This window comes from Eumetopias jubatus, unplaced genomic scaffold (assembly GCF_037043125.1).
Source record: "Eumetopias jubatus isolate StellerSeaLion01/CBP00866 unplaced genomic scaffold, mEumJub1_p1.0 scaffold_11, whole genome shotgun sequence".
In the NCBI taxonomy this organism is placed as follows: Eukaryota; Metazoa; Chordata; class Mammalia; order Carnivora; family Otariidae; genus Eumetopias; species Eumetopias jubatus.
In genome coordinates this window covers 125,823,470-125,835,872 of record NW_028274817.1, presented here as the reverse complement: position 1 = coordinate 125,835,872, position 12,403 = coordinate 125,823,470, and the positions used below count along the sequence as shown (strand labels likewise).

At 48.9% G+C, this 12,403-nt stretch overlaps 1 protein-coding gene across 3 annotated transcripts in view; it reads right to left on the bottom strand.

Annotated features, from left to right (window-relative positions):
• DHRSX (dehydrogenase/reductase X-linked) overlaps positions 1–12,403 on the bottom strand; it is a 152,827-nt gene that overhangs the window by 116,692 nt on the left and 23,732 nt on the right. For all 3 annotated transcript variants that reach the window (XM_028114960.2, XM_028114959.2, XM_028114961.2), the window contains 2 exons: positions 6,771–6,878; positions 579–647 (listed from right to left, as the gene is read on the bottom strand). In XM_028114960.2, the coding sequence (XP_027970761.1) occupies positions 579–647; positions 6,771–6,878 (177 nt within the window). The remainder of the gene's footprint in view (positions 1–578; positions 648–6,770; positions 6,879–12,403) is intronic.

Here is a 12,403-nt window from a genome sequence, read left to right as displayed (position 1 = left end):
TAAACACGAGGCCCACGGGTGCTCAGAAAGCACTCAACAGCACTTGCAACGGGGAGAGATTTTACAGACAGGTGTCCACTGCTCAGGCCAGACAAGTAGAGAGAGCAAGCACTACAGGATTTGCTACTGAGCAAGGTGGCGCCAGACACATCCGTGTTGGAATTACCTGTAGTCCAGAACCGCCAACAAGTAGAGGCACCTGCTGGCAGGTGCATCTAATCGTTCCTGCATGAAGACATGCCGCCGAGGGCCCCCAGCCCTGGAGATGGACACGTAATGGAAACAAGGTCCTACTGTCACAAGACATGCAAATCAACCGGCGCATTCGAACGCCTCCCCCAGGAGATGCCTACACAGACCGGTGCTATCACAAGGGACATGCTTGCTCCCATTCGCCACTCTCGGGGGGGGGGGGCGGACCAGAAATCCCCAAAAGAAACGCACAAGAGGGAGAGACATCCCCCACCCCCAAGTACCACCTCCACCACTCGCGCCCGCAATCCCACATCGGAGTCTGTGGCTCAGCCGCCAACACCAGCTCGGACCAAGACAAGAGCAGCGTGGCTCGCAAACACTACCTTTGTCGTTCAAAGTCTCTTCCTGTATTTGTCTCACAACTTTGTGGGCTTTGCCGGCATTATTTCCAGCTACAAGGAAAAGAAAAGATACAATCAGTGGCAAGGTCATCCAGACATTATTGAGCGCGAGAAAATGTCGTCTTGAGATGCAAAACACAACCCCGGAGGGGGCTCTTTACGGCTTGTCATCGAGCCCTGGTGTGGAATGGGGTCACCAGAGAAGTTCTTGCCAATGCAACCTATCAATTGATGAAACCTTGCCTTTACTTGGATCGGTGAGAAGGAGACTTTCCCTTTTGATGATTACTGGGGCGTGAGGCATCAAGTGGCACAAAGAACAGGGGGTGGGGGTTGGGGAGAGCCAAGGATTGCCTAAGCATAAAAATGGTGGTGGGAAGCTCAGAGCACACACAGAACTTTCTATGAAACTTTAGTGGACGCCTGCCTACCCCCACCCCACTGGTGGTGGGAGCTACAAAATGATCATGGGCCATTCCCGCTATGTACTTGGGATTTCCCATTCCCTTATCAATGACTCCATACAAATCCCACAGGTATGACTCCAGGGAAACGTGAACTTAGAAGAACGGCCACACGTGTTTCATGTGTGAGGGACGTTACCCTTAAAATACAGACTATGCAATTTGGGGTTAAGATAGTGAATGAGGTTTCTTTAGTGTCTTACTAGAGGGCAGTGCATTGATGTTTGGAGGAAGACGTCTCGATTTCCAACTGTGTCCCTGAGCACACGGTCCGAATTTTAAGGTGTGCCGAATGGGGCTGCTATTTGGGGCAGAAGCCCAGGACACCCTGTCTTCCCACACACCAGCGCTCATGATCAACTGGACCTCAGGCAGATGTTCAGCTCCTTTGTGGGGTGAGCCAACCCCGAAACTCCCTGCAGGGGTGAATCATGGGAGCACTTCCACACAAGGGGATTAGACCTGCCATCTGAGGAACACATGCATGGGCATGAAGCTCCTAGAGCCCTGAGAAGTGACAGGTGGCATGAGGACACCGGGAGAGACACCTGGTCTGGGAGGACCAGGTTCCAAGGGGCAGGGTGGCTCACATCACCCTCCCGCCTGCATCCTGCCCCCACTGGCCAGGTGTTCTCTGGGGTACAACCCTCTTGAGATCTCAAGGAAAACATATTACCAAGCAATCCATTCTGGAGGCATTTCTGCATGCTGTTTTCCTCTATTTTGTTTCATTTTTATATTTGGACTAACACGCAAGGGGCCCTGCTATGGATCCCCTGTGACTGTATCCTGCACTCATTACTCTGTGTCATTGACAAGTGCCCCCCCCCGAACAAAAACCCTGAAGAAACGCCCTTTCCAAAAGCAAAAGCGTTTACAACAAAGAGTTAAGGAAACACAGACAGCAGAAGCGGTGAACGTTGTGAAATTGAAAACGTCTTTGGCTCCAGCTGGAGATGTATCTGAGATAAATATGGCAAATTTAGGGGGTGAATTAAAGGGTTATATAACGCGCCGCCACCTTGAAGGAGTTCAAAGTTGCAGACATCAAGAAAACGCAGCTGTGAAAATATTCACACCTTCGGCTCCCTTGAAGAAAGAGAATATTACATGGTTGTTAGATTTTTGCTCAGAGAGTCTTCCTGAGTTGCGGGGTGCGCAGTCGGGCAGGATGCCAGGAAAGTTATATTCCATCTCTAAATGTTCCAGGCATCGAACACAACAAAATAAAATTCACCTTTCTTTAAGCTGGGGCCGCGTACATGCATGAGCTCATTTCGGAAATCCCATACAATTTTAAAATATTCAAGAGCCATCCACTGCCGGGCCACATGTCTGGCATTCACCATCTTGGCATCAGGAATGGGTGGCGCCGTGGAATCTTGCATGAAGTGGGAGAGATGCTCCATATTCCCCCCCAAAAATATCAATGGCCAGAGAAAGCGGAGGTCGTCAAACCAGCAGGGGAAACTGGTCACGGTAACAGCTCCCCTTGGCGGGCAGCTCACTACTCTCCCCAAGGAGTTGTAATAGAGGTATGGACACAGGCACGTTTTTTGGCAAAGGTCATCTTTATCAGCTAGCTCCCCCGAGCTGGATATGGAACCTTGACCCTATGTAATCGCTAGAGATTTCCTACATTTACTGAACAAATATTCCATGAGAGAGAGCACTGGACCAGAATGGAAGGTAGGCAGAAGCACAGTAGGTCTGCCTTCTGCTCATGCTTTCTGTGGGGGGCTAAGTTTAAAGATATTGAACCCAATCCAGGGTCAGCAAACTAGGAACCTGGGGCCATACTGGATGATCTCCCAGATGCAAAAAGAAAAAAAAAAGATTATTGGAACAACAGCCATGCCCGTAGCTTTAAATATTGACAATAGCGCTTTCCTGCTATCAAGGCAGAGCTGATCATTGAGAGACACACCCAGGCAAATATTTATTATCTGGTCCACACCAGAAAAAATTTACTGGCCCCTGGTCTCAACCTTAGATGGCTGTTCATGAAGAATTATAAAGAAAGATCCTCCACCAAAACAGTATTTTGAAACTATAAGAACTGAGATACTGTGAGATGAGAAATTTAATAATTAATGTATTTATAGCAATATTAATGTGCTTGGGTTGGATACAGGTTCCCTTTTCAATTCTTTAGCAAGTAACTGATTGTTCTTTAAACATTAATGGACGCAGGATCAGGAAATTTGAAATTGTATACACATCTCTTGGTTTTTACTTAGTATGAAATTTATATTAGAGTGTCCAATGATAGTATTTCATTAAGTGGCCTTGTATCCAGCTGTCACACAAGATGAAATATTGTTTCTCTCAGAATATGTGCAATTATGCCCTGAAAGACTCGGGGAGGAAGGAACAGTCACACTTGATTAGACTGACTGAGAGCGTCAAACTGTGACCCATGCAGACATCAAAAGCTCTGTGGGAAAGAAGATGCAGGAGGTGAGGAGTACAGGTGGTGCTTACTCTCTTTGACTCAAGAGAAGGAGAACTTTGGTGCTGGCAGGACTGTTCCCGGTCTCAACAAACATCACTTAAATGAGGAGGTAATAGGAGAGAAAGGGCTCCAGTCCTCACATGCATGAGTACCACATGCTCGCTCACATGTTTTCACTGCATTGTGTCTGCAGTACATACTCCTCACTCAAGTAGACCTCAGCATGACCTAACCCCAATCTGAGTTCCTAGTGACCTACCCAACTAGACTTCATCATGACCTATCCAACTAAACCTCATCATCCCCGAGACCTCCTCATCACCTAACCCAACTAGACCTCATCATCACCTACCCAATTAGACCCCATCATCACCTAACCCAACTAGACCCATCATCACCTAACCCAACTAGACCAATCATCACCTAACCCAACTAGACCTCCTCATGACCCACCCAACTAGAACTCATCATCACCTACCCAACGAGGCCTCAACATCACCTAACCCAACTAGACCTCATCATTACCTAACCCCGTTAGACCCCATCATCACCCACCCAACTAGACCTCATCACCTAGACCTCATCATCACCTAACTCAACTAGACCTCATCATCACCTAACCCAACTAGACCTCATCACCTAACCCAACTAGACCTCATCACAACCTACCTAACTAGACCTTGCCATCACCTAACCCAAATAGACCTCCTCATGACCTAAACCAACTAGACCCCAACATGACCTAAGCCATCTAGACTTCATCATGACCTAAACTACCACACTGAGGCAAAAAGCACAGAAATGGAACTCTTTTTTCCTTTGCATTGCAATATTGCCTAGTTTCACAAAGAATCAAGAAGATGAAGAAGACAGGTGCATTACGGAAGTCACAAGGGGCAGAGATAACCAGTACTGGACGCGAGCCCCCGTCAGATGTTCTCAGACTGGAGGGTCCCTCCCCATCCTGCTCCACCACTTTCCTTCTGCCACTAGCTCAGGACCAACGGGCCCTCAGAGGGGACCTACTGCTCCTTTTGTTCACAATTTGACGTCACTTTGTTTTTTTAGTTTTTTAAAAATTTATTCATTTGAGAGAGAGCGAGAGCACAAGCAGGGGGGCCAGCCAGAGGGAGAGGGAGAAGCAGACTCCCCGCTGAGCAGGGAGCCCATCCAGGGTTCGATCCCAGGACCCCGGGATCATGACCTGAGCCAAAGGTAGACGCTTAACCGACTGAGCCAACCAGGCGCCCCCTTGACATCATTTTTATCAAGTCATCCCAGGCGGTGGCAGAAATCCAAGACAGAGCAGGGGGCTCCCAGGGACCCAAGTCCCTCTGCTCACATGCCTTGTCTCCCTGATGCGCTCAGGTCCCAGGGAGAGGTAAACACATCACAGGGATGCTAAAATTGAAGAGGAGTTCCAGAAATGCACACTCAGATGGGTCCCCTGTCCTGCAGGACCCCCACATCTGTGAGCAGCTGCCCTTCATCTAGGGGGGTAGATATGGACATTGGTAAAGACTGTCCTTGCAAGGACTTGTCAAAAACCGTTCTATCATTTCCACATCGATTCAGACAATGGGCCCTGGACACAGCCCTGAAGAAAAAAACACTGGTGAGGTCAACCAAGAAGTCATCGTCCCCTCCCAAAGCCTGGCAAATACACACCGTTCTACAGACCAGGTTGCTCATGAGAGAAAGATGCGTACATGGGTCCATGAGGGAGGAATCACTGTAAAAAACTTCACTTTTTCAAAAGAGTGACACATGGGAAGGGCCATGCAATACAAAACTTTTAAATTGTGGAGTCATGTTTTGCAAAAGTGAAAAAAAATTCAAAGTTACCAGCATGAGTTCATTTGATTACAGGAATGAAGGGACAGGTAAGTATACCCGTGTGACCCATGCCTCCCTGAGGACAACAGAAAGGCCACACTGGCTAGACCTGGGGGTTCCCCAGCTGGGTTAAGAGCCCCCTCAGAGATCCCCTCTGCCATGGAACTCAGGGGGTCTGTGAGTTTTAACACCAACAATCAACATCATCATGGTGGCCTAGCCCCAATGGAGTGTGGACAAGACACAGAAGTATGGGCAGGGTCTATGACCTGGTCACCGACACAAACCAGAGATATTTTCAGACCCAAGTTCAGGTGTTGAAGCTGTCTCAAAATAAAGTTTAAGATCATCATAGCTTCCAGTCAGTAGGAGTTACTGAACCCGCCAGTAAGTCACATTATTTGTCCTATAAAGATTTCGTGTCTATGATCACATGGCAAGTTTGTGTTCTTATGTATTTTTATATCTGCATCTCAATATTATTTGGTTTATAATAGTACAGATTTAGTTTGTGCATTTAGGCACCACTAGACGCCAACGGGGGTCCAAGGACCAAGCTTGTCAACAGCCAGGAAGAAGTGGAACACATTCATATTCAAGTACCCAGCCCCAACTATCGCTTCTGACCCAAAATTATCCTTTAAAAAATGATGGCGGAGAAAAGTTGGAGGAAAAAAATGGGAGAAAGGAAGAAATAAATCATTAATGAGTAAGTAAAGGACCATGGGTAATGTTACATAGAAAGTCTTAAGTGAAAGCAATCCTTAACACCTAAAACCAGAGGTATAATGTGATTTCTGTAAAAACACGACACCATAAAAGGTATTATTAAATGCAAATGATGTCAATGGGGGACATAATTAGCATGAAGTGTTTTTTTTCTTTTCCAAAGGTGATGTGCACCATATTATTTTTCCCAGCGGATTAAAAATTCTACCCCCAATTCACTGGGAAAATTAACAAAAGTACAATGGGTTCATTTGAACTCTGTTCCCTTTCCCAGGCAAAGAAAATCCCTTCATTTTCAAAGAGGAGTTACAGCAGGATAAGGAACAGAGAGAGAGTTTCAAAAAGAAGAATGGACAATGTAGTGTCTAAGGGATGCAGCTGCAGAGGAAGCCAGTCTTTGAAAACCTGTTCAGAGTCTACACTGGGCTATGTTCTGTCTTCCCCAAATTCATAGGTTGAAGCCCGGACCCCACAGGTGCTCAGAATGTGACCTTATTTGGAGCGGGAGTCTTTAAAGAGGTGGTTAGGTAAAATGAGGTCAATGAGGTGGGTCCTCATTGCACTAGGACCGGAGTCCTCATAAGGACATCCTTAGGTGTTTCCCAGATCTATTTTACCTATAAGCAAATCACTGTTTCTATATAAGCGAACCACTGGGTACCTTCCATTAGCCAACAATACAATCATCACCTATGATCACATGCATGCCGAGTCTCGCCAGATGCTTCGCCGTGGAATAGCCAATTCCATCCGTGCCTCCGGTCACTATAGCAACACGGTCAGGTTGTGGGGCCAAAACTGCAGAAGAAAAAGAAAAAACAAATCAAAGTGAGTTTTAGAAGTGTAGTCCACCTATGGAAGAATTCAGCCACAGGAGAACGCCCCATGGGCCCTGGGTGTCGTGGTTCGGCATCTGTGGTTGGACTCCTCGTGGATTCCCACAGGCTCGAGACGCAGGAATGTAACAGGGTGGATTAGCCCTGAGTCATTCCAGCCTGGTCAAAGGCACCTGATAAACGCTTGCTCATCCCCAGCCAAGGGCTTGGCAGGAACCGACTGGAGTATCAGCAAAATGATTGGCAGAAAGGTCGGGAGCAAGCATGGGAGTAGCATTTACGAGCGCAGATGAGAGCCCAGGGTCAATGCTCCCAGGCAACATGGGACAGGATGTAGGTTTTACTATTACTCAGGTATGGAGAAGGACAACAGACCAGGTGATGAGTGCCTGTTGTTGCAAAGCTAGTTTTTGCACACAGTTCCCAAGATGAGGGGGCCTGCCATGCCACCATGCACCATGGAGCCACACATGGGAAGCAACAAGGTGGGTCAGGAGGCAGAGGGACACGGAAATGTGGTCAGGAGTCTTCACTGTGGGAAGAAATGGGTCAGGGAAGCAGGTTTAGCAGGTTTAGCATGGGCTGGTGTGAATCATTTCAGTAGATTCTGGGTCACAAGGGCTGTCCCTCCGTGTGTGTCCCTGGTCCTGCAATGATTTGCGTGGGTAGGGTGGACAGTGGCCAACAATGTGGTCCCAGACGTGGTGGGCAGAGGGCTGTGGATGGCCTGGTTTGCACTGGAGAAGCAGAGGGAGAGGAAGAGAAAATCTCAAGCAGACTCCACGCTGAGCACAGAGCCCAGGGAGGGTCAAGAGTCAGACCCTGAGATCTCAAGACCCTGAGATCATGACCTGAGCCAACCAAGAGTCAGACGCTTAACCGACTGAGCCACCCAGGCTCCCCAAAGATGAACTTTTTAATAAACGGTGTTGGGACACGTCAATAGACATTTGGAAAAAAGGCAAAATTAGACCCACACCTCATACAGTACACATCAAAATTAACCAAGGGGTAGAAGTTACACAATGAACCTATTAGGGGAAAAAAGCATGTACCCATCTATCTTTAACCTCAGAGTATGAAACAGCTTCCTAATTATAAGTCAAAGTTGAGAAGAATAAGTAGACAAATTTCGCTACTAAAATAATTTTGCATGAAAAAAAAAACCCACAACCAAAGCAAAGTTAGAAGTAAATGATAAATTAGAAAAAAAAAATTTGCAACCCTGATCACATGCAAAGGGCTATTTTCCTAACATGTAAAGAGTTCTTACAAATCAAGGAAAACAACACCCTATGAAGAAAAAGGGTGAACATAATTGTGTATATGAAAACATACAACATGGTCCTTACAAAGGCGTGTGAGTTTTTACCCAAAAAGAGAGATGTTCACAAAAACTCACTGAGACACCATCAGACTTGACAAGCCCAAGCATTCTGACACCATGCTTCTCTGACACAGTGCTGGTGAGCAGGTGCTTGTGTATGCCGTGGGTAGGAATGCAAGAGGGGAAAATCCCAATGTGGGTAGGGATCCTTGGGCAGTATCTAGTGCAACCTGAAACGCATTCATCCGTTGACGAAGCAAAATCACTTCCAGGAATGTGCCCTGGAAATCCACAGTGGACCCCACGTTTCTCACTGCAGCCATGTCCCTGGTGTCCACAGTCACAGAGGAAGCAGTCCTGAGTGCCCAAGCGCAGGTGAGAAATTCCACCTGCAGTCACGATGGGCCGGGAAGACATCCATAACATTGGAAAGGTGATCGTTTCGGGGTTCTCAAGCTCACGGTGGTGCTCCCGACTGGTATGTTCATGACCCCTATGATAAACCATGACGGTATTAGGGAATAATGCTCTGAAAGAGCTCATGGTTCTGTGGGATGTCATGCAAGCACTAAGACCTTGTGTGTGCTTCTAAGTGTGGTATCCACACCCATGCAGGAGGCCTCTCCACTGTTGGGAAGAATCCCCATGCAACATGGAGGCCATTCCCAGTCAAGACTTAGCCTCAGACGTATGGGCCCAGGGGTGGTCATCTGTGCTCACGGTCCCATCTAGACAGCTTTCGTCTGCCCTACGTGGGAAGAACAACCCTCTGCACCTGCACGCTTTGGCTGGCCTCCTCCCCCCTCAGCCAGTGTTGCCCGGGCGCACACACCTTGTCTCAGGTTCCCTGTTCCTCACTACCTGGCCCAACGGCAGGTGCCAGGCTGGTGTTCCATGAATGTTCATTGACTAAATTAATGAGCTAACCCATCCATTGCTGGATCAAGCAGAGATGGAAGGCCACTCCCTACCCTGAAACAGCAAAGGAAATGTGCCACGATGTAAATGTGGGTGTTTCCTCCCCTAAAATTCATATGTCGAAGGCCAACCCTCCAAGGGATGGGATTTGGAGGGTGGAGGTGGGGGTCTTTGGGAGGTGACCAGGTGATGAGGGTGGAGGTGGGGGTCTTTGGGAGGTGATCAGGTCATGAGGGTGGAGGTGGGGGTCTTTGGAAAGTGACCAGGTGATGAGGGTGGAGGTGGGGGTCTTTGGAAAGTGACTAGGTGATGAGGGTGGAGGTGGGGGTCTTTGGGAGGTGATCAGGTGATGAGGGTGGAGGTGGGGTCTTTGGGAGGTGATCAGGTGATGAGGGTGGAGGTGGGGTCTTTGGGAGGTGATCAGGTGATGAGGGTGGAGGTGGGGTGTTTGGGAGGTGATCAGGTGATGAGGGTGGAGGTGGGGGTCTTTGGGAGGTGACCAGGTGATTACGGTGGAGGTGGGGTCTTTGGGAGGTGACCAGGTGATTACGGTGGAGGTGGGGTCTTTGGGAGGTGACCAGGTGATTACGGTGGAGGTGGGGGTGTTTGGGAGGTGACCAGGTGATGAGGGTGGAGGTGGGGGTCTTTGGGAGGTGACCAGGTCATGAGGGTGGAGGTGGGGGTCTTTGGGAGGTGACCAGGTGATGAGGGTGGAGGTGGGGGTCTTTGGGAGGTGACCAGGTGATGAGGGTGGAGGTGGGGGTGTTTGGGAGGTGACCAGGTCATGAGGGTGGAGGTGGGGGTCTTTGGGAGGTGATCAGGTGATAAGGGTGGAGGTGGGGGTGTTTGGGAGGTGACCAGGTCATGAGGGTGGAGGTGGGGGTCTTTGGGAGGTGATCAGGTGATAAGGGTGGAGGTGGGGGTGTTTGGGAGGTGACCAGGTCATGAGGGTGGAGGTGGGGGTCTTTGGGAGGTGATCAGGTGATAAGGGTGCAGGTGGGGGTGTTTGGGAGGTGACCAGGTCATGAGTGCCTCCATGATGGAATCAGTGTCCTTATAAAGGAGACCCCAAGGAGGCCCCTGGCCCCTTCCACCGTGCAAGGACTCAGCCAGAAGAACACCATCTACGAATCCAATCGGCCAGCACCTTAGTCGTGGACATCCAGCCACCACCATGGTGGGAAGTAAGTGTCTGCTGGTGAAGCCCCCCGCCCATGGTGTTTTTGCTATGGCGCCCCACATGGGCTACGACAAGATGCCCTCATCCCAGGCAGATCCCTTGGCTAATGCTCAGGACACCATGAGAAACAGATGTACGGGAGGAACGGGAGTGATGACCGAGCACCATCTACACCCCCTGCCCCAGGAACGGGGTTCGGGGGGACCAAGAACCTGCAGTGACCCCTGGACCCGGTCCAACCCCTTAGCTTATAAGTGAGCAACGGGCACAGGAAGCCTGAACTCGCTCCAATGCCAAGAGCAGCAGGTGATCTTCCAGAATATGCTCTCCCGAGGACAGCATTATCTTCTTCACCAAGAATGCTCCCTGGCCTTTAGGTGCTAAGTAGGAAAGGTACTCACACGGATCAGAGACAGGGAGGTACAGAACGGAGACCCTCCTCCAGGCCGGCACCACATTTCCTGGTTGACAGAGTGAGTCCCACGAAACGTCTTTCAACGCCCGTGGTTGCTTGCTCCATACCCGGAAGGTGGTTTCCTACCCAACGTGTCTATGTCCAGCGTCACCGGGACCTTCCATTTACCCAGACTGAGGACGGCACAGATCCTCAGATCGTTTTCTCCCAACGCCACGATGTATCAAGCAAGTCTGATCGGCTTCCCGCCAAGCGCGGCTCAGCTGACTCAGGGGCCCTGAAGTTATCCCCCAGCTACAGATACCGTAATTCTGAGTCCCAAGTGCTACAAGTTGACTTGACCCTGGAAATCTAAACAGATTTTATCTCTACGTAGCTCATCATGTGTGTTTCAGGACGTTGAGCGGAAGAGCCCACAGAGCCTTGGACCACAGGTGAGAAGCAGGAGCTCCAGGTCAAAATCGAGGGTATGGATTTCTAACGGGATTACAACACCTCTCCAAGGGGGCATCTGTGGGCCATGGTGGGAATGAGCGGAAGGCTGAGCTAGCCAGGACTCCAACCGCCTGCTCAGCCCACCAATCTGTCCCATCACCTACGATACCATCGTCCCAAACACAGCCAACGGTCCAAGGACGGGTACATGGGACGAGTCTGTCCCCTCTCCCCAACCTTGGCTGGATATCCATTGAGAATCAGTGCCACCCAAACACAAACGTACTATCCTACAGTTCTGGAGGTCACAAATCCCCATCTCAAGGTCATCTGATTGGCAATCTTAATTTCCGTCTTCAACTGTTATTCTCTTTTAGCCTCGTGAGTATATGACATAGCGTTTCCAGGGCTTAAGGACACCGACATCTTTGGGGAACATGACTCCAGCCACCAAAATCGGAAACCAAAATGACTGTGTACATGACTCAGATGGAGAAGTCCAACCTTGTGTCAGCTCATTCTATTAAACGGCCCCAAAGTAACAACAGGAAGATGTGGCCTTGGAACCAGAACACCTCCTATCAGGACTCGGCACGCGGGAGATGGTTCTCCAAATGCAAAAACGCGCCCCGTGGAACCAAATCACACCAAAGACGGGCAGGGGCAAGAGCGGGGTGCTCCAAAGCCGGTAATTATGGGCCATACCCTGGAAATATATGTCCTGGTTGGTGAAGACAGGAGGGGACTGGTTTACAGGGAAAACCCGCACAGCCGTTTCCATGCTGATCCATAAATACACGGATGAATCTACACTTCACAAACAATTGTGATTTGCGAGACACAAGAATCACCAAAAGTGTGATAAATGGCATCGACTGCTCGAGGTCACGAGTGTTGTTTCTGGACATAAAAAACTTACAATGGAAAACTTAATTTTGTAAGACATCACTAAGCCTCCCCCTACTGCGTATTACTTGTCCTTTAGAAAAAGAACACTTGTATTTTCCCAGCTTAAAACTTTAAGCATACACATTCCCTGGCCGTTAAGCTTTCCAGGATTAACCCAAATAAACAGAAATGATTTAAAATTTTTAAAAAATTTCAGGTTAAATGTGGAACATGCCAAAATACAATGTTCAAAAGTTGGTTATACAATGCACATGAATAAGGGGTGGGGGCAATCAAAGAAATCCTAAAACTGAGTTCCTGAGT